Consider the following 21,653-nt stretch of genomic DNA (forward strand, 5'->3'; position numbering starts at 1 on the left):
CTCTTTGTGGGTGGGAGTTGGCTCATTCAGGGTTTCAGTTCTGCCTTCTTTACAACATCTCCATTGCTTATTTAAGTTGAATTGCCTAAATGTGGCAGTGGTTTTTAATAGTTTTGTGAATCTGGGCAGCTTAATAACAATATTAGTAATAAGGATAGCGGCAGGAACCAGAACTAATATTTCTAGAGCTCTTTCTTTATGCCAGACACGGTTCTCTGTGTCACAGATTTTAATGCAATGAATCTACAAACAGTGAGGTTTAAGATTTATCCCTTTATCTGCTCTTCCTTCTAGAGCTGAAATTAGCCAGAGTGCCTATGTGTCCTTTCCAAGATGGCCAGATAATTGCCAACTTTTAACTGTATCCACACAGATTTGATTTAATAGAGTTTAATTGAAGAGGGCCGTATGTTGTATGTTTGTTATATGGCTCACTCTTTTTTAAGGAAAATTTTATTGACGTATAGTTGACTTAAAATGTTACGTTAATTTCAGGTGTACAGCAAAGTGAATCAGTTACACATATACTTATCCATTCCTTTTTAGATTCTTTTCCCATGTAGGTCCTATAGAGTATTGAGTAGATTTCCCTGTGCTATATGGTAGATCCTTGTTGCTCATCCATTCCATATATAGTAGTATGTTTATGTCAATCACAACTTCTCAATTTATCCCTCCCCCCAGCGTTTCCCCTTTGGTAACCATAAGTTTCGTTTTGAAATCTTTGAGTGCATTTCTGTTCTGTGAATAAGTTCTTTTGTATCATTTTAAATTAGATTCTGCGTATTAGTGATCTCACATGATATTCGTCTTTGTCTGACTCACTTCACTTAGTGTGATAATCTCTAGGTCCATCCATGTTGCTGCAAATGGCATTAGTTCTTTTTATGGCTGAGTAATATTCCATTGCATATAGGTACCACATCTTCTTTATCCAGTCTTCTGTCAATGGACATTGAAGCTGTTTACATGTTTTGGCTGTTGTAAATAGTGCTGCCGTGAACACTGGGGTGCGTGTATCTTTTCAAATTATGGTTTTCTTTGGATAGATGCCCAAGAGTGGCATTGCTGGATCATATGGTAGTTCTATATTTAGTTTTTTAAGGAACCTCCAAACTGTTCTCCATAGTGGCTGCACCAGTTTACATTCCCACCTTTGGACTCACACTTATCTTTTACACTCTCGTTGGTTTGTGGGTGGTTAAATTCAAAGCTTACCATTTATCAATCCAATTGAGAGATTTAGTTCCAGACAAAGACTCTTTTGGTTCCCTCTGCCCTTCTCACTTCCAGCACTTTGGAAAGGTTCTTATTTTATACTAAGTAGTTAAGTTTTATGCAGGAGTTCCCATCGTGGCGCAGTGGAAATGAATCCACCTGAGAACCATGAGGTTGCAGATTCGATCCTGGCTTAGCTCAGTGGGTTGAGGGTCCGGCGTTGCCGTGAGCTGTGGTGTAGGTTACAGGTGCAGCTCGGATCTGGCGTTGCTATGGCTCTGGCGTAGGCCAGCAACTGCTGTAGCTCCGATTCGACCCCTAGCCTGGGAACCTCCATATGCCGTGGGTGCAGCCCTAAAAAGCAAAAAAAAAAAAAAAAAAATTATGCAAAAAAAGGGAAGTGGACTTTTAGGGTTGCTCCTAAACACACAGATTGCTGGTGTGAACGGAAAGGGTGAACACTTTCAGAAATGAAGATATTTGACAAATTAGTTCAGGTTTGCGACACTTTCCAACTGCTTCAGACCAGTCATTACTGTTCTGTTCTGGTTTTGCCTCTGCCTTTGTGGGAAGATGCGCAGTGTGCAGCAGCGAACTGCTCTGGGATTGCTGTCTTCCTAGGAGGCAGGGTCCCTTGCGTGTCTTGTGTATCATCACCCAAACAATGTTTTGGAATAATCGGTCCCCAAGGTACCACAGTGCAAAGGCATCGGCCACTTTCACTATGCCTGTGGCTTAGGATCTGGGGATTCTGTCTTTTCCTAAATCCGCACATTGCTTTTCCTTTCAGAATATGGAATCCTCTACTGCAAATGCACTTTTGAGGTAGGAGGCAGTGATAACTGCTGATGCTATTTCCAGGTTTGAAACCTGTGGACTGGACTTGCATTTAGGGCAGCTTGTCTGGTTTGGTGTGGCTTTCTTCTGGCTGAAACTAGTAAAGGAACTTCCAAGTGCCGTGCCGGTCCTGTTTTCCATGTGCAAGTGTTTCCAGTTAGAAATGCCTGTTTTGCAAAATGGATTGTGAATTTGTGTTTCTTAAAGCAAAACCCACCTTGGAATGCAAGAGAGAGAGGTGTTTGCGATTTTCTAGATAGTTTAGGTCATGGAAGCGTCTCAAGTAAGAGACATAGGCCCCAAACAAAAGAAAACAAGCAAAACAAACAAACAAAGCAAAACAGACAAACACAAACTACTCTAATTGCTCAGGGTCTGAATAATCTGATGTGATCAATGTGACAGGCACCATCAGGGACCGTGGCAAAAGCTGCATGAAGATGCCTGTTCAGGTTTATCTTTCAGGGTTACTTTTCAGGGGCTGCTTAGAGGAGGTTTATTTCTTTTTTTTTTTTTTTTAACTTTATTTATTTATTTATTTTTGCTTTTTAGGGCCACACCCGTGACATATGAAGATTCCCAGGCTAGAGGTCCACTCGGAGCTTCAGCTGCCAGCCTACACCACAGCCACAGCAACACAGGATCTGAGCCGCATCTGTGACCTATACCATAGCTCATGGCAACGCCAGATCCTTAACCCACTGAGCGAGGCCAGGGATGGAACCAGCAACCTCATGGTTCCTAGTCAGATTCGTTTCCACTGCACCATGACGGGAACTCCAAGAGGAGTTTATTTCTTCCTGCCTACTTGATTTTTTTGCACCTTATGAGTCTTCCTTGGAAATAGAATGAATAGGGGGCTTTGGCCATCAGGAAAATCGAGGCTTAAAAAGTCTGGCGTAGCCCCTTGGCTCTCTGGTAACCTTTTGGAACCTCAGTTGCCTCATTTGAATATGGAGTTGATAATTACTCCCTTTTGGCGATGATCAAGTGGAATGACGGATGTGGACCATCTGGTACATAGCGTGGGTTCCGTGATGGTCACCCGCTTCGTTTCGCATCTTTCTTTTTTTTTTTTTTTTTTTTGTCTTTTGTCTTTTGTTGTTGTTGTTGCTATTTCTTGGGCCGCTCCCGAGGCATATGGAGGTTCCCAGGCTAGGGGTTGAATCGGAGCTGTAGCCACCGGCCTACACCAGAGCCACAGCAACGCGGGATCCGAGCCGCGTCTGCAACCTACACCACAGCTCACGGCAACGCCGGATCCTTAACCCACTGAGCAAGGGCAGGGACCGAACCCGCAACCTCATGGTTCCTAGTCGGATTCATAAACCACTGCGCCACGACGGGAACTCCCACATCTTACTTTCTAAGATGAGGACAAACCAGAGGATGATCTGATAAAGCGAGCCAGTCCAATCGTGGTTGAAATAAGAAGGTCAAGAAAGGAGTTTCTGCTTCAGTGCAGCAGGTTGAGGATCTGGCTCTGTCTCTGCAACAGCTTGGGTTGCCGCAGAGTTGTGGGTTCAGTCCCCAGCCCAGGCACTTCCACTTGCTGCCATAAATTTTAAAAAGTCAATAAAGAAAGAGAAGCCTATAGTCTCTTGTGGTAACATGGTTTTCAGGCTATATCCCAGCTTCTACTGCTAACTTGCTGTGTGACCTTGAGCAGTCGTTTAGCCTCTCTGATCCTTGATTTCCTGATTTGTGAAGTGGCAATAACAATAGCGGATCCTACCTCCTAGGGCTGTGGAGAGGATTAAACAATCCAATGCAGGCAGTGTCTACCTCAGTGCTCTACAAATAGTGACAGGAACTATACCTCTGTTTCTCTTTTACCCCTCTGGCTGCCTCCTTCTTGATCTTCATGAAGACTTGGGTCCTCCTGGCTTGCCCAGTCCTCCGTGTGTGTCAAACCTGCTGCATTTTGGGAAGCTCACCTGTACCCACAAAGTGGTCTTTCCACCTCCAAGGGACCCAGGACCTTCCTGGGCAGTGGCCATCAGCCTGTGGGTATTAAGTGGATCTGTGGAGTGGGGACACTGAAAAAATGTGACTCAGAGAGGGAAAGATGAGAAGGTCACATCTTGAAGTATGTATACGTGATGTTTTTTTCTTCCAGTTTTATTGAGACGTAATTGACATACAGCCCTGTGTAAGTTTGTGTGCAGCATAATGATTTGATTTATATACGTCGCGAAGTGATAATTACCCCACCCATCATCTAATATGGATAAAAAATAAGATAGGACAAATTTTTTTTCCTTATGATGCGAACTGAGGATTTATTCTCTCACCAACGTTCGCATATAACATACAGCAGTATTAATTATATCCATCATGTTGTGCAGCGTGTCCCCCGTGTGTATTTGTCTTAGAACCGGAAGTCTGTGCCTTTTGACTTTCTTCATCCAACTCCCTCTTCCCCACCCCCTGCCTTCAGTGACCACAACTCTGATCTCTTTTCCTATGAGTTTGTTTGCTTTTCAAAGCGAAATTGGCCTAACAACACTGTTAGTTCCTGCTGTACGACATAATGATTCAGTATGTCTGTACCTGTAAAACTGAAGTGATCTGTCCTTCTGAAGAAGATCCAGGTTTCTCCATCTAATCGTTGTCAGCTTCTTTTCGCTGCTGTTCTTCACAATTTCAAACAGATTTCATGTCACATTCAAGATGAGTCCTTTTTCACAGGCGTGGGAGGGAGCAACACAGTTTGAGTACCATGACAAAGATTAAGCACCTGAGTTTATAAACTGAGAATGCCAGTGGTTTTGATCCTTTTGTCATTTGTATTTTTGGGGTGTTTTTTTCAACACTAAATTCTATAAAATTTTTAGATAATTTTAGACTTAAAGAAGAACCGTGAAAATAATACGGAGAGTTCCCGTATGCCCCTCACTCAGCTTCCTGTCAGGGTAGCATTTTACATAACCACAGAACATTGATTAAGACTAAAATTAACCTTGCCCCAATACTATCAGAACTCATTCAGATTTCGCCAGGTTTTTTTTTTTTTTTTTTTTTTGTCTTTTTAGGGCTGCACCCGTGGCACATGAAGGTTCCCAGATTAGGGAATGTATCAGAGCTGTAGCCACCGGCCTACAGCACAGCCAAGCAATGCGGGATCCAAGCCACACCTGCAACCTACACCACAGCTCACAGCAACGCCAGATCCTTAACCCACTGAGCGAGGCCAGGGATCGAACCTGCATTCTCATGGATGCTAGTCAGATTCGTTTCCACTGCGCCATGACGGGAACTCCAGATTTACCCCGGTTTTCCACACAGGTCCTCTCTCAGTGCTGGGATCCAATCCAGGATCCCCCAGTGCATTTAGCTGTCTCTTTTCTTCCCATCTGGGACAGTTTCTCAGTCTTTCCTTGTCCTTTTTGACCTTGACACTTTTGAAGGGGACTGATGAGCTATTTGGTAGAATGCCTCTCAAGTTGGGATTATCTAATAATTGCTCCATTTCTGGCTTTTTAGTTGACTGCTCTATATATCCTTGATGACTCAGGCAGAGAAGCCATTTATAAATGAAAGTTTCAAGGCATCATAAATCTGTCCCTCTGAGATGAGCCTGGTTGTGTATTAGAGATCCTACAGGTTAAGAGTATAGACTCCGGACTCAGAGAGCCTGAGTTTTGTCCCAGGGTTCTGTTTCTGCCCCTGTGATGTACCTGCTCTGTGACCTTGTGACTATTATTTGACCTCTCTGTGCTTTCATGGCTTCATCTACAAAATGGGCATAATATAGAAACGGTCTCTTCAGGTTGTGGTGGAGATTGAGTTAAATCATGAGCTGCCTCCAACAGTACCTTGCATGTAGTCATCACTCAGCACGTCTCAGCTGCTACCATGGCTGCAGCCTCTGTGGCCCCTTCCTATGAAGCTCAGGGCCAGTCCTCTCTCGGTGTCACTTCTCAGGTCTGCAAATTCAGGTGTGGTTCTGGCCAGAGTGATGACCTTGCAGCAAACCCTTAGGGTTTAGGGACCGGGTCCTCAGGTCCCATCTAGAAAGCTCATTTCAACTGAATGACTGAACCCAGATTGCCAGGATCATGTAGAGGTTCAGTCTCCAGGGCCTCCTGGCTGTGCTCTGCTCTTCGGATGCACGTGTCGCATCTCCCACCCTTAACCCGTGCCAGCAGCCCTGGGCTCTGCTCTGCACTCTCTCCAGGCTCCCTTTCTGTGCTCTGCGCTTCTGTTCCTCTGTTCTGTATTCTTCTGGGCCTCTCACCGTGGTCCCTTCTCTTCACCTTCATCCTCAGAATTGATATGAAGTGGGATGATGAGGATATGAGGCAGGATGATTACATACCTGCTTCTCTAGAAAGACCGGCCGGCCGGGTTTAATTCCCAGCCCCATCCCTTTCACATTACTTAGATCCCTGTGCTGTGGTTTCTTTGTCTCTGAAAGGAGCTAATAATGATAGTAACAGTGATTACAGGGAGAGTGACTGAGGCTTTATTCTCTGAGCTGCATTGTGTTAAATGTTACCTCTATTGTTGAATTCAGTCCTCATTGCAACTGTATGATGTAACTACTAACAAGCTTTGGATTTACCGGAAGAGAAACTGAGAGATGGTTTAAGTAACTTGCCCAAGATCACAGAGCTCAGAGATGGAGGAGTAGGATTCAAACCCTGCCCCTGGCTTTGGAACTCACATTCTCATTCACTGTGCTCTTTGCTGCCTGGGGTCTTGGTGGGTTTCTGTAACACTTTAGTAAAGTTCAGTAAACTTGAACAGTAACTAATCCCATGATCTGACTTCTGCTTCCTCAGGCTCATGGTTTATGCGATTCAGTGTTGCAGCTTCTAGGATGTCTGGGTCCTGGACCCGGCACTCTGCACCACGCGCAGGGAACACCCTGTCCAATTCCCAGACCAATGTACCTCCAACTCACTCTGTGCTAGCCACACAGCCCCCCACCCAGCAGATAGGCTCCCTCACAATCCTTCACCTTGATACAGCCCAGCCTGCAGTCCTCTGTTTCTGATCTACTCAGTTTCTAGTATGTTCACTCCTTTTCCATTTAGTTTCACCTTGCACCTCTGACCTTTGGTTCTGCTTCTCTGGCCCTGTTTCTGCCTTTTCCCCCTCACCCACAGCTGGCCTCATACCTACCCTGGACCAGCTTCTTCCTGTCCTCGGCTCAGCCTCTGTTGTGTGGCACAGTCCGAGGTGAATCCTTGTGACTGTTGTTCCCGTTGGGTTTGCTCCACTCATGAAGGGACTTTACCCTGTTATGGAAATAGCAGCACTTGGCCTTGGGCCTTGAGGTCTGAAAGAAGGTATTCAAGGAGAAGGTGCAGAAGAAGAGCTATAGGAGAGACGGAACAGGAGCCAGCCAGCGTTTTGTTCCCTGGGCCCAGGAAGCCCTTTTCCCATTCTGTGACTGGAGGGCCCCTGTGTTCCCGCAGGCTCCATTCCTGTCACTGTGTCTGAGACAGGGCCCAGCTCAGGCCCTACTTTGGCAGATCCTAGTGCTTCTGAAAGTCTGTCCACCCAGGGTATACACAGGCCCAAATCTGTGACCACACAGTTATCAGGGAGATGTAGTGGGTGAAGTCCAGGTGCTCCAGCCAGACTGCCTGCGTTTGCATCCCTAACCACCAAGCGCCAAAGCTACCGAGCTCAGGCAGGAGACTGAAATCCTTATACCTCAGTTTCTTCATCTGTAAAATGTATCTACTAAGGAGGGTACTCACCTTACAAAGTAATTTTTTTTTGCTTTTTAGGGCCATCCCCAAGGCATATGGATGTTTCCAGGCTAGGGGGTCCCATTGGAGCTACAGCTGCGAGCCTACACCCCAGCCACAGCCAACGCGGGATCCGCACTTTATCTTCAACCTACACCATAGGTCACTGCAGTGCCAGATCCTTAACCCACTGAGTGAAGCCTGGGATCGAACCCGCAACCTCATGGTTCCTAGTCGGATTCATCTGCTGCACCACGATGGGAACTCCACAAAGTAATTTTAAGGAAGCTCAAAGTGTTGATTATAATTATTTTTATTAGTGGGCATTTTTCGAGGCTACCGATAGCATCATACTCATATTTGCAGCTGGTTCCGGCCTAGGTCCTTCCTGGTTATTGACAATAAATTTGCACTAAGTACCTGAGGACTTGAGAATAAATATCTCAAATAAATTGTATGGGGTGTGTACTTGGGAGCTATGAAGAAAAGTGAAAAAGTTAGTAATCTAGCTCAGAGGGTTTGAATGTGAGCTCCATGCCTGGGCTCCAGAACCACAGAAGCAGAGGAGATGGGACCAGCACACACGATGAAACTGCAGGAGAACAGTAACTGAATGAGGCCATCAGTTGGGTGATGTGAGCTATTAATGAAGGCTCTATATGAAGTGATGAAATTTGGAAGTTCTCATTGTGGCTTAGCAGGTTAAGAACCAAACTAGTATCCATGAGGATGTGGGTTTGATCCCTGGCCTCACTCAGTGGGTTAAGGATCTGGCACTGCCATGAGCTATGGTGTAGGTTGAAGACAAGGCTCGGATCCCGCATTGGCTGTGGCTGTGGTGTAGGCCAGCAGCTGTAGCTTCAATTCGACCCTTAGTCTGGGAACTTTCATATGCCTTGAGGGCAGCCCTAAAAAGAAAAAAGAAAAAAAATGATTGAAGTGATGAGATTCTAGGTCCAGCTGAACATGAGGGAAAGAAGCACCCAATTCTATGAGAAAAGACAGCAGGGAGCAAGGCTCAGCTGCCTGGAGGGATGATGGGGTGGGGGTGGGGCGGGCAGCCTCATCATGACTTTTCACCAGACACACTTCCTTCTCTCCCCCTTCCATTCCTTCTCTGCCTTCTCTCCAAGTCGCTTCTTTGCTCGCCCCTCTACCTGGCTATACTCTGCCCATCTTGGGAAGCTGCAGACAGTAGTTAAGACGCCAAGGGCTGAAGGAGAAGCCAGGCCGGACCCCAGGGCTCCTTCCTAAACTTCCCATGACATTGAGTGGCTTCATAGCTCTCGGGCTACTCTTATTTTGTTCTATTTTTGTTTTTTTTCAACCTAGCAAATTTTTAGACCAGCAGCCTAGTCAAATGAGTTTCAAGATCCGGTAGGGTAACGCCTCTTAGACCTCAGAGTGTTTAAGAATCACCTGGGGATGCTGTTAGAAATTCAGTTTCTCAGTCTGCGGGGCTGGGCGGAGCCTGAGACTCTGCGGGTTTCTATCTCCCAGGTGATAATTGCCGGAATACCCATTAAGAGAAGGAGCACATTCATTCAGCCAGTGGTACTTCTGACTGTTCACTAAAGCATTCAAGCTACAAAAGCGATGCCTCCACCATCCCTGAAGAGGTGGCCTCCTCCTCAAGACATGCAGTGAGGTCACCGTCTTCCTTAGCAGAAGTTTCCCAGGCATGTCCCCTCATCTGGTGGTGCCGAGGAAAATGAGGCTCTAGGTTCAAAATCAGCTTCGCAGGGAGCAGTCAGCTTTACTTTGATCCACAGATGGGGACTCTAACTCAGCCACTGAAGTCATATGCAAGCGCTGACAAGGGCTTGAGAAAAATCCACTGTAACTGAGGGATGAGGTTCCGAGGGCTCACCTGGACCACAGTAGATACTCGTCCAGGTCAACAGGAAGGGAGTGAATGTGGATTATGGCCAAGTGGGTGCCCTGTCCAGGTGGTGAGGGGAGGCCATAGACAGGAGGTGAATGGAATGATAGGAGACAAGGGATCGGGACCCATACCGGGAGTGTCCATGGTGGGCTGGAGGAGGAGACTTGCTCAGGATGGATGAGGAAGGAAGTGCTCACTCAGGGAGCACTAGACTTACAGGTGCAGGACCAGAGTCAATATGGGAGAGTCACTTCATTTCATTGTCTGGGCAAGAGAAGAGCTTAACACTCCCAACCGGCTGATGGGAGAGGGGGGTGCCTTCCTTTCTGGCTCTCTGTGCCCCCACAGACCGTCGGGGAGGGCAGTTTGCCATCTTCCATCCACTCTGCCCATCTTTTCGTCCCCTTCTGTTCTTGGTCTGGGAGGTTATAAAAGCTCTAATTGGCCACTAAGGATGCTGGGAAAGGAGGCTCAACCCCTACATTTCTCCCCCCAGCCATGTGCTTGAGTGAGACAGCTGTTCAGATGGAATGAAAGGCCATCCATCTCTCCCCGCACGGCCCCCGTTCCCCCTGCTCAGCCCTTCTCTTCACTCTCTGCTCCATGCGGAAGAGTCCCTCTGCCTCCCGTGGAACCGCAGGGATGCCTTACAACACCTGCTCCATTCTTTGGTCTCCTCTGCCAACCCACAAATCCTGTCTATTGGTCGCTTGGGTGTTGAGACTCCAGGCTGCTTCTCTTGCGGCTGGTGGGGCATCGTTCCCCCTACGCCAGCATCATCCTTGCTCAAGTGAAAGCTGAAGTCATTCAGTTGTGTCAGGAGAGTCTTGGTGTCAGAGGTTGAGCCCTGTGTGGCCTGCAGGTGGACCACCTCCAGTGAAGAGTGGGAAGGGGCTGTGGAACGGTCGCCCCTCTCGCATCCCTTCTCCTAGCAATCTCCGCAGCCAGAGGTGCTCCTTGCTGTCTTCCTATATGGACTGTTTCTTACGTTTCTACCTCAGGATACTTATCATAGTCATATCATAATGATACTTACCATCACTTATGTATTTGAGTTACTTCCATCCCATCCTACCCCAGCCCCCTGTCTCACCACATATACATACCACTCCAACAACTATGTGATGAGTTCTCAGATGGTGAGGTCTAGTCCTTTCTGGCCTGTAATGGACAGCATAGAAGGCAGTCCACGAAAATTCAGAATAAATGTATCACATCCTGATGTGGAAATGCCAAGCTCTTTTCAGGGCTCCGTCTCTGGCCGTGTCGTACTCTGAAGGGTTCAAGGGCTTTGTGTCAGGACCAGTGCTCTGATAGGCACCGACAAAGCCATTTTCATAAATGAAAGAACCTAAATTTCCACCCATAACCTACCCACCCTGCTTCCCACAAATGTCTGTCTGTGACCTTGGATGTCTTTAGCCACAGCACGAAGTATCCTTAGGCTGCCAGCTAGCTAAGACCTGAGACTGTCCGTCCTGTCCTTTGCTTCAGAAGCAAGTGATCAAACCCAAGCCGGAGCATCCAGCAGGCTCCAGGGAAGCAGAGTGGCTTTCCTGGACTGTTCCACCTGTTCTGGGGCTCGTGACCTCAGCTGGAGACTCTTGGGTGCATTCTGGGTGTGACCCTGAGGCGGATTGAGAGCAGGGCAGGGCCCTTCTCCCTCGGTTCCACAGACTGTGTGGACCTTTATCTCCAAGGTCCCCCTGTCTTTATTTGCAGCCTCCAGCCTGGGTTTCCATTCACTCCCTGCACGTTTGTTTTGCTTCAGTCCAGGAGTGACAGGCAGGTGCGAGGCTTCTGATAAGGAACCTGGAGCCTTGTAAACACATTCTGTGGATGGAGCGTCTGTGACACAGACCTTATGGGTGATGCTGAAAAAGAACTTGTAATTTTTATGTTAAAAAGAGTAACTCCGCCACCATTTTGAGTGCGTTCCATGACAAACCCATGCCCTGGCTATTGCTTTGGTCTCTGGAGCCTCCAGTCTCTGGGAAGGCAGTAGGGAGGAAAAATCCATTCTAGGATGTGTTGTTTCTGCTGCCTCTCCACCGTCAACTCCAGGCAAGGACTTGATGTCGGTGTTTTAAGGCTAGAGAGGGAGAATACCCTGATGGCCTAGTGGTTAAGGACCTGGCGTTGTCACTGCTGTGGCTTGGGTTGCTACTGTGGCTCAGGTCCAGCCCCTGGCCTAGGAATTTCTACATGCCCCAGGTGCAGCCAAATTAAAAAAGACCAGAGAGGGCAGAGAGGGGCATAAGAAGGGAAGGCAAGGCAAGTGACAAAGTGACATGTGTAGAATGCTCATTCTTCCAGTCTTAGATTTCTCTATCACTTGAAAGTGTTCTCTGCAGGTGGTGATCTGAAGTAGAGTTAAATTAAGAGGCATGTATAAATGGAACATTAAAAATAAAAAGACACTGGAGTGGGGATTTTTGTCATGACTCAGTGGTCGCAAACCTGACTAGTATCCATGAGGACTCGGGTTCACTCCCTGGCCTCCCTCGGTGTGTTAAGGATCCAGCGTTGCCATGAGGTCGCAGAGGAGGCTTTGATCCCACGTTGCTGTGGCTGTGGCTGTGGCTGTGGTGTAGGCCAGCAGCTGTAGCTCCGATTTGACCCCTATCCTGGGAACCTCCATATGCTGTGGGTACGGCCCTAGAAAGACACAAGAAAAGGAACAGGAATGACAGCCTCATCCACACTCAGCCCCATGACGACAGGTGGCAGGGCTCCTTCATGTGACACTGCATCTCCAAGTGGTGTTAGGTGAGGTCTCTGCCCCACATGCTGGTTAACCCCAGGACAGGTTGGCACACTATGGGGGCCAAAGACACAGCAAGGCCCATCACAAACTGGGCCCCAATCTGCTCCAACTCATTGCTTAGGTCCAGACACCAGCACCCTATGTAATTTAGTGGGAGGCAGCCAAGCAAGCCTGAGGAGTTAGGAAAAAATAAAACAGGCAGAAATAAAACTATCCCACTTAGGAATTCTCCTGAACAGTAGGTTAAGGATCCATTGTTGTCACTGCAGCGGTTAGGGTGGCTACTGTGGTGCAGGTTCGATCCCTGACCTGGGAACTTCCACATGCCACAGGTGCAGCCAAAAAAAAAAAAATTATATATATATATCTTAAAATATAATCCTGGTTGCTCTTTAAGGCAGTTGCTCATAAGAGTTGGAAAAGCAAGACTGTATGACCATGATGAATTACTCAGCTGGGCCTTCCTTTCTTCATCTGTAGAATGGGCATCAAAATACCTTATTATTGTAAGTTAACAATAATAAATATTGGAGTTCCCATCATGGCACAGTGGTTAATGAATCTGACTAGGAACCATGAGGTTTTGGATTTGATCCCTGGCCTTGCTCAGTGGGTTAAGGATCCGGCATTGCCGTGAGCTGTGGTGTAGGTTGCAGATGAGGCTCAGATCCTGCGTTGCTGTGGCTCTGGCATAGGCCGGCAGCTGTAGCTCCGACTAGACCCCTAGCCTGGGAACCTCCATATGCCGTGGGAGCAGCCATTGAAAAGGCAAAAAGACAAAAAAAGAATAATAATAATAATAAATATAATGACAGCCATAATTTATTGAGCCTGACTGCATTTTTCGAAGGTCTTCGTATTACAAAGCAGGGCCTATCATTACCCTCATTTTGCAGGTGAGGAAACAGAACCTCAGAGAGGTTTAGTGACTTTGCCAAAGTTGCACAGCTAGGAAGTCATAGAGCAGGACTCAAATCTATGCCATTAATAATGAAACCAGGAGTTCCCACTGTAGCTCAGCGGGTTAAGGATCTGATGTTGTCCCTGTGAGCAAGCGTTTGATCCCCAGCCTAGCTCAGTGGGTTAAGGCTCCAACATTGCCATAAGCTGTGGCATAGGTCGCAGGTGCAGCTCTGATTCGATCCCTGGCCTGGGAACGTCCTTATGCCACAGGTGTGGCCATAAAAAAAAAAAAAAGAAGAAGAAAATACTGAAACCGTATGTGGTGAGGATCCAGGGCAACAATACAGCTTTGCTAAAAGTGTGAAACAGATGCCGCAATGAAGTGAAAGACAATTTTAGGGGACACATGAGATGATTGTGCACTGGTGACAAGTTTACCCCCTTTTCAATCTCTCCCAGCCTTTCTGTTTATGGCACAGGTAAAACTTTGGTTAAGTGCTACTAGGCCTTTATCACTGTCCTGAAACCTTCCAACTTCCCTCTTAAACACAGAGAGAGCAGGAGGCTGAGGCTTCGGTAGACATCCAGCAAGCATTCAATGAAGAAATTTGCTGTCACATTTGTTTTCATGCCGACCTTCTATTTATGGCGAGTGATACTGGTTTTTCATTGATAGTGGTCATGTCAAAATCCCTCTGAGGGATTTCCCAACCTGGCTCAGCAGTAATGAGCCCGACTGGTATCCATGAGGACGCAAGTTCAATCCCTGTCCTTGCTCATTAGGTAAAGGATCCGACGTTGCCCTGAGCTGTGGTGTAGGTCCCAGACGAGGCTCGGATCCAGCACTGCTGTGGCTGTGGTGTAGGCCAGCAGCTGCTGCTCTGATTTAGCCCCTAGCCTGGGAACTTCCATATGCCCTGAGTGTGGCCCTAAAAATACAAAAAAAAAAAAAAAATCCCTCCATTGATACATGTATTTAAGTACAAAAAATCCATCAGTGCTAAACATTACTAAGTCATCACTAGCAGAGGTGGTATTCGATGAGGGTAAAAATAGCAAAAGCTGCTGCGAGTGACTCAAGCATGAGAAATCCTGTGATCGACCATGAGTAGTTTCCAGCCTGATGGGCAGCATGGGGTTCTTACTCAATAAATGTCAAAGACAGAGGGGAGGGACGATGCCACACTCCCTTCTGATCTGTGAACAGGAGAAAAGACATGAGCTTTGCTAAACTGCATGAGGCAGTCATTCCCTTGAGATGTTGGGTCTGAAGTGAGCCTGTTCTAAAGGCTGATGGATCAAGCAGAGGATGGAGAAAACGCAGGTGATTTTGGTCGTCCACGAACCACGGAGGCTGCGTGCTGGCCGGGCACCTTAAATCTTAGAGTCCCAGCCTGCGTTACAAATGGGAGGCTCCAGATGGGGGAAGGGGGTTTCCCAAGGTCACCCAGGTGGAGAGCAGCCGCAGTGTGACCCATGTGTTCATCTGTTTCTAGGCCAAGTGCCTCATCTTAGTCTCTTCTCCCAAAATAGCCACCACGCCTGAACTAGTTGGCGGTAAAACCCAGATGGCTCAGGGTGCAATCCACCAGTGTCTAGGTGCCCACCAGTTACCAGCACTGCACCGTGCGTTACAGGAAACTCCACAAAGGGGAACAAAATAACCATCTCCAGCCTCAAGGAGCTGGTGAGGCTCTGCTGTGTGATTTTGCTTTTAGAAGAGCATCATTTGGGAGGTAAGTAGCCCAGGTCTTCTAGACTAGCGTCCAATAGGAAGGCTCCCCTAGGAGTCAGAAGCCCTGTATTCGTCAGCTTCCACCCAGGTTACGCTTCAGTAACAACACCTCCCAAATCCCCATGGCTTACAGCCGCAGAAGTTTGTGTCTCGCGCCTTTCCACGTTGGTTGCAGGCCAGCTGCAAGTATCCACTATGTCCCCTCCATCTGGGACCCAGGCTGAAGACGCAGCCCTCGCCTGGGTCGTGCCACTCTTGTCGCAGAGGGAAAAAAGAGCAGCGACAGAATCCTGTGCAGGTTCTTGATGCTTCTGCTGGGGAGGGATATGTGTTACTTCTAATCTGTGTTGGTTTGGGTACCTAAGAGCAGATGACAGCACAAGGATTACCAGCATCCATAGTTTATTTGGGAGGTACAGGGAACACCACTAAGAAAGGGGGAAGTGGAAGGACACCTAAGAGAGGGTGGGTTGTCAAGCCTCCTACCACTGTGGGAAACTCCAGTTTAACCCATGGGGAGAGCTGCTGAGATTGGGCAAATCTTGTGTCCCGTGATCCTCGGCAGGAAGGAGGCAGCTGATGTATTTACGCCTTCAAGCTGGCCAGTCATTGGTTGAGGGCTGCTCTTGGCAGGGGCATTTAATTCCCCAGCACAGCTGGCCTAGGTGGCCTTTTAGCTTCTGAGAAAGCCCTCAGGCCATGAGATACGCTGGTGGTCGGAAGTTAGCTGGCTGCGTGAGAGTGGTAGGTGAGTGGTGAGGTTGAGGCACAGAGAATACCTGGGACATCTCTCCTTCCGCTGACCAAAGCCAAAAGGCAAACAAGTCATCAGAGACAGAGACATAATTCTGCCACAGAGGTGCAGCAAGGATTCAAGGTTGGAAATGCAATTTGCATCAGGTGCTGAGCTCTGATGTATGTACAGTAGACTTTTTTTTTCAATTATTGTAATAGACTTAATTTAATTGCACATTGCATTTTAATCTCACAGACTTTTGATTTAGAAACAATACTTTTTTCTGCAATAAACTCTTTGCTCAACAGGATGAGTGATGCTGAATTGAGAGCTGCCAGGTAACCCAGGGTGTGTTGACCTTGGAACCATCACTATTTGGGGCTGGATGATTCTTTGCTCTGGAGGGGCTGTCCTGCACGTTGTCAGATGTTTAGCAGCACCCCTGACCTTTACCCATGAGATAACAGTAGCATCTTCCCACCTGCAATCGTGACAATCAAAAATGTCTCCAGATTGCCCAGTGTCCCCCCCGGGAGCAAAATTGCACCCCCACGGAGAACCACTAATGTAGATCATGCAGGCATTGCTAATTCCCAGAGACTTTCAATAAAGTACTTATTCCCAAAGAATTAAAATACACTAGAGGTGTCTGGATGGAGGGTTCACAGCCTAATGGAGGAGACAAGCAGACATCCAAACCATACGGCAAACTGCTCTGTGTTGCAGCACTTTGAAATATGTAAGAAATAGACATAGTTCAGGAGTGGAAAACATCCCACTCCTGAAGGATGAAAATGGTCAAGAAAGGCTGTATATTGGAGTTCCCATGGTGGCACAGTGGAAACGAATCCAACTAGGAACCATGAGGTTGTGGGTTCGATCCCTGGCCTTGCTCAGTGGGTTAAGGATCTGGCGTTGCCGTGAACTGTGGTGTAGGTCGCAGACGTGGCTCGGATCTGGCATTGCTGTGGCTCTGGCGTAGGCTGGAAGCAACAGCTCCAATTAGACCCCTAGCCTGGGAACTTCCATATGCTGCGGGTGTGGCCATAAAAGGACAAAAGACAAAAAAAAAGAAAGGCTGTATAGAGTCTGAGATAGCTGAGCAAGGCTTTGAAGGATGAAGAGGAGTTTTCCAAATAAGTGATGCTGCATGTAGAAGTTAAATATAATCTTTGATGATTGTGGAGACTTGGAATGCTAGAAAAAGTGATGCTGGAAAGCTGACTTCAGAGCCTTCTGACTCTCAGAAAGGCCAGCTTGCAGGACTGGAGTTGAATCAGCTTTACCTTTCAATGACACAGCATTCTGAGTTCAGGTGGACCTGGCTTCCAGCCCTCTCCTGCCATCCACCGGCTGTGGACTGCTCTGATTCCTCATTTTCTCATTTGTAAACTGTTAAAATTCCCTCCTTATGGGATTATCTTGAGAACTAAATCATGCTGCAGCTATAACCTCTCAGCCCTGTACCTGGCACCCAGTACGAGAGGAATAAATGACAGTTAATCATTACCATAAACATTAGGAAATAGGCTGAATTTGCATAATGACAGCTAACTTAACATATTGAGTGTCACATTTCAGGCACCATCGTAAGGGCCTATATGTAATAACCTATGAGTACAGTAGGGATTGTGATCGTTGGCTCCGTTTTATATGTGAAGAAGGGAAGGCACAGAGTAATACGTACCATGGGTGAGTGGTACTTAAATGCCAGGGGCAGTCGCTTTGCTGGATTGTTAAGTAGTTGGTATTTCCCTGTAGCTTTTTGAAAAGAAACCAAGGGCTTGGTTATGAAGTTATTTTTACCAGGTTATGGGAGCCAGTGTAGCAACTTTTGGGAAAATGAACTTTTCTCACTGTTGGTTGAAGGTCTCTAGTACACTTACAGAATATTAAGAAGAAGATGGGCGAGCAGAGACTTATTTTAACCACAGTATCTGAGCTGGCATCTCAGTGCGAGTCTACTTGGGTAGATGATGGCATCACCCAACACTGACTCCTTCTAGAAATGTCTGCAGAGAGCAACACAGAGGGAAACTTTCAGTTGCTTTACCCTCCCCACAGCCTCCACCCCAGCCCCACCCCCAGGCTATTGAAAAAAAAAAATGCAGTTTGTTTGCCAGCCTCCTGGACAGAAGGTCCAGAACAGCAGGGGATGGGGGGGGGGGGTGTGTGTCTTCTCTCCTTTTGTGACGGGGACACGTATGGTGTTCCTGGTGTTAGAGGGAACAGATTCTGTTTCAAGAGCTGCTTTGAAATCCAGCCTCTGGGTGAAGAGTGACAGCGACAGAAACCAGCACAGGGTCCCAGGGTCTGGGGGACACCCTCTTTCTGCCTGTGGCCCTGTTTCTCGTTAAGCTGTCATCTTTGGTGGCCTTTCCTTGTCGGAACAGAAGATACAGTTCGGTGAGGGTGCAGACCTGGTCTGCCACGTGTAGTTCCATCAGAGGGGCTCCAGCAAGACAAAACCCGTGAAAGGTGTGGATGCTCCTTCAGTTCTGACACCACCTACAGAGCCCCTAAATTACACCTGGGTATGGGTCTCTCCCATCTCCGGCTCAGGTGATGTCTCCAGTCCTTGCTGGCTTCATGTTCTGGGGTTAACTCCTCCCCCTGTGTGCTGCGCCCCATCGGTAAGGCGGAGAGGACGATCATTCCACGCTGAGGGCGGCTGAAAGAAGCCAGCCCAGAGCGCTTGGCTCATAGAAAGTACGCTCCCTGGAAGTTCTTTCGGTCATTTCCAGATGGAGCTGGATCTGTTGGCTGATTTCCATGGGGAGTTGGGGAGGACCGGCATCCTAGAGTCCTACAGCTTGGAGGGATCTTAAGGTACCCTCTGATTCTGTGTCCCAAATGACAACTTGAAACCCTCTGGTGAGCCCCTAATTTGCAAGTGAAAAACCCTTGGCAGCCTAGAAAAAGAGGCATCGGTAGCAGCTTTGCTCGCCTTAGCTGTGTCCCAGGCTCCAGCTGGGGCCCCTTCCTCACTGCCAGGCAGCAGCCGGCTGTCTGTCTCTTCCTCGGATGTCCGTGGGTCTGCGGCGACCCCAGAACATTCTGGGGCAGAATGTGAATGCGGCTCCGCCTATGCCTGCCTAATTGATTAGCTGGTTGTTTTCTCTGATTGACACACCAAAGATGGCTTTACTCTTCTCACTGGCACCCAACCCTGCCTCCTTCACTTCCTAGTCTGTCTTGGATATTCATGTCTCACACTACCCCTTCTCTAGAGAGACAGGAAGCCCATCTGGGAGAGGTAGGGCTGTGCCATGGTTACAGGCACAGCCTTTGAAAGTTTGGATCTCACCTCGGCCAGAGAACTGCTGTGGGAACTTGGGCAAGTTACTCAGTCTTTCTGTGACTTCTCCTGGTTTACAAATAGAAGTAATAGTAGTGCTGACTTCATGGGATTGTTGAAAAATTTAAATAAGCCAAACATATGAAAAGCATTGAGAATGTTCCTGGTGTATAATACGTCGTCAATGAAGGTTAGCCAATGGCAAGATCTTACAGTACCAAGTGGCATCAAAAGAGGACAGAGATGCTTCAAGTAGTGCTTGAATGCAGTCAAGCTGCCAAAGGGGTCTGAGATCCAAAACTCTTGTCGGCTGTGGGTTTGCCATGGATTCTAAAGGCAGCTCTCAATTGTGAAGTTGTTCCAAGGACATTAAAGGGCTCATAGGAGTTCCCATTGTGGCTTAGAGGGTTAAGAACCCAGCTAGTGTCCATGAGGACATGGGTTCAATCCCTGGCCTCACTCAGTGGGTTAAGGACCTGCTGTTGCTGTGAGCTGTGGTGTAGGTTGCAGATGCAGCTTAGATCCCTAGTTGCTGTGGCTATTGCTGTGGCGTAGGCCAGTGGCTACAGCTCTGAGTAAACCCCCAAGCCCAGGAACTTCATATGCTGTGGGTGCAGCCCTAAAAATAAATAGATAGATAGATAAATAAATGGCTCATAAAGGCAATGGCTCTTTTACCTAAGAAATATTTGTGGAGTTCCCGTCTGGCTCAGTGGTTAATGAATCTGACTAGGAACCATGAGGTTGCAGGTTCTATCCCTGGCCTTGTTCAGTGGGTTAAGGATCTGGCATTGCTGTCAGCTATGGTATAGGTTGCAGACACAGATCTGCTCTGGTGTTGCTGTGGCTCTGGCATAGGCCAGTGGCTACAGCTCCGATTAGACCCCTAGCCTGGGAACCTCCATATGCCACGGGAAGTGGCCCTAGAAAAGGCAGAAAGACAAAAAAAGAGAAATATTTGTGAAATGAATAAATAATGGTGGTAGTAATGGTACCACGTGTTGCATGCTACCCATGTTCTAGGTGCTTAACAGCTTAATGTCTGTCGAGTGATTTAATTTTCACCACAATCTTGTGAGATATTATTATTTATGAATGAGCAATTTGAGGTTCAGAGTTGTTAAGGAGCCTTCCAAGCATTACACAGCTCTTCAGCGGCGGGAGGAGGACTGAAACTTCAGGCGAAGGCCCCAAAGATGGCCCACTGCATGCTGCAGACATCTTTATGGCTGAGATTAGGAACCAAATAAAACAGTCTTTTCCAAGTGCAACAGCGCTTGTGAAAATTTCAGATCAGTATTGAAATGACTCTGGGTAAAACTGGAGACAGCTTGTGAAAGAGCCCCAAATAAGATGAGGGGTGTGTCTAGGGATCCTGCAAAGGCCCCCTACCCTTTATATCCAGGAGCATTTGGGAATATGTGGGCTCCAAGGGGCACATTCTGAGAACTGGTTTTCTGATCCATGGAAGCCATTGAAGGCGACATGGGGACTGGTGTTCAGATCGATCTCCAAGCAATAAGTTAACCTTTCACTTTATGTAGAGGTTCCACCACAAAATCACAACATGAAGAAATGCAGTGATTGAACATTTAGAATTGGAAGGCTGGAACATCTCCAGACCTTAAAAGGAGAGGGTTTCTTTCATTTACTTTGGGACTTAGGTAAAGACACAGTACTTGGCTGAGTCTATGTTAAGTGTCAGGGAGAAAGGCTGCTGGGGGGGACATGGTTAATGGTCACAGGTAGCTGTAGGTATGGTGACTGAGGCAGACAAGCGCCAAGGGAGGATGGTCTGGTGACAGCAACTGGGCTCAGAGGCTTGCCAGCAAACTGCCATACTTGCCAAGTGGAAAGTCACAGAACCTGGATAGGAAATGGGTATGGTCCTTGCTTATGGAGGGGAAAGGGCTGTCGGAGCCCTAAAATGATCCCGGTAAGGTCTTTAACTCCTGTAATTACACAATGTCAAACAAACACTTAGTGACCTTGAGCTTTTCAGCCAAATGACAGCAGTCAATAGGACAGTGTGTTACTTCTGTGACATCAAAACACTGGCTAGGTAAACTTGAAAGCACCTGACAGATCTTCCTCCGAGGTATAACAGCACTGAGATGAAAGACAGAATTCATTTCGGGGCTGGGTGGCCAGTGCGTTCCTGGAGACGACAGGATGGTCAGGTCAGAGATCGTGGGTAGGGTGGGGGTGGGCTCTGCGGAGCAATGAGAAGGAAGGAGTCACTTTATATTCCTGGAGGAAGTGATGAAAGAAAATATGGAACAATAGGCTTATTATAAAACACTCACTGGCGTCTATTTGGCAAAGACAGTTGCTTGTCTTTAGTTGTCAAGATAATCCCATAAGGTGGGAATTATAGCCTTTTACGAATGAGAAAATAGGGAATCAGAGCAGTCCATGGCCGGTGGACGGCAGGAAGCCAGGTCCGTTTGAACTCAGAATGCTGTGTCATCACAAGGTAAAGCTGATTCAACTCCAGTCCTGCGAGCTGGCCTTTCTCAGGGTCAGAAGCCTCTGAAGTCAGCTTTCCAGCATCACTTATTCTAGCATT

The 21,653-nt window shown here is 47.5% G+C and overlaps 1 protein-coding gene across 6 annotated transcripts in view; it reads left to right on the forward strand.

Annotated features, from left to right (window-relative positions):
• SLC1A2 (solute carrier family 1 member 2) overlaps positions 1–21,653 on the forward strand; it is a 167,949-nt gene that overhangs the window by 38,664 nt on the left and 107,632 nt on the right. Inside the window, exon 1 of one of the 6 annotated variants that reach the window (XM_021085276.1) lies at positions 14,268–15,051. The exons of 3 other annotated variants lie outside the window; for them this stretch is intronic. Coding sequence is in view for 1 of the 3 variants with exons in the window: in XM_005660996.3 (XP_005661053.1) it covers positions 21,257–21,264 (8 nt within the window). In the remaining 2 variants the exon portion in view is untranslated. Of the gene's footprint in view, positions 1–14,267; positions 15,052–20,023; positions 21,561–21,653 lie in introns of those variants that run through there. 2 more of the 6 variants (XM_021085277.1, XM_005660996.3) reach the window with 2 other exon arrangements.

This window comes from Sus scrofa, chromosome 2 (genome assembly GCF_000003025.6).
Source record: "Sus scrofa isolate TJ Tabasco breed Duroc chromosome 2, Sscrofa11.1, whole genome shotgun sequence".
NCBI classification, from domain to species: domain Eukaryota; kingdom Metazoa; phylum Chordata; class Mammalia; order Artiodactyla; family Suidae; genus Sus; species Sus scrofa.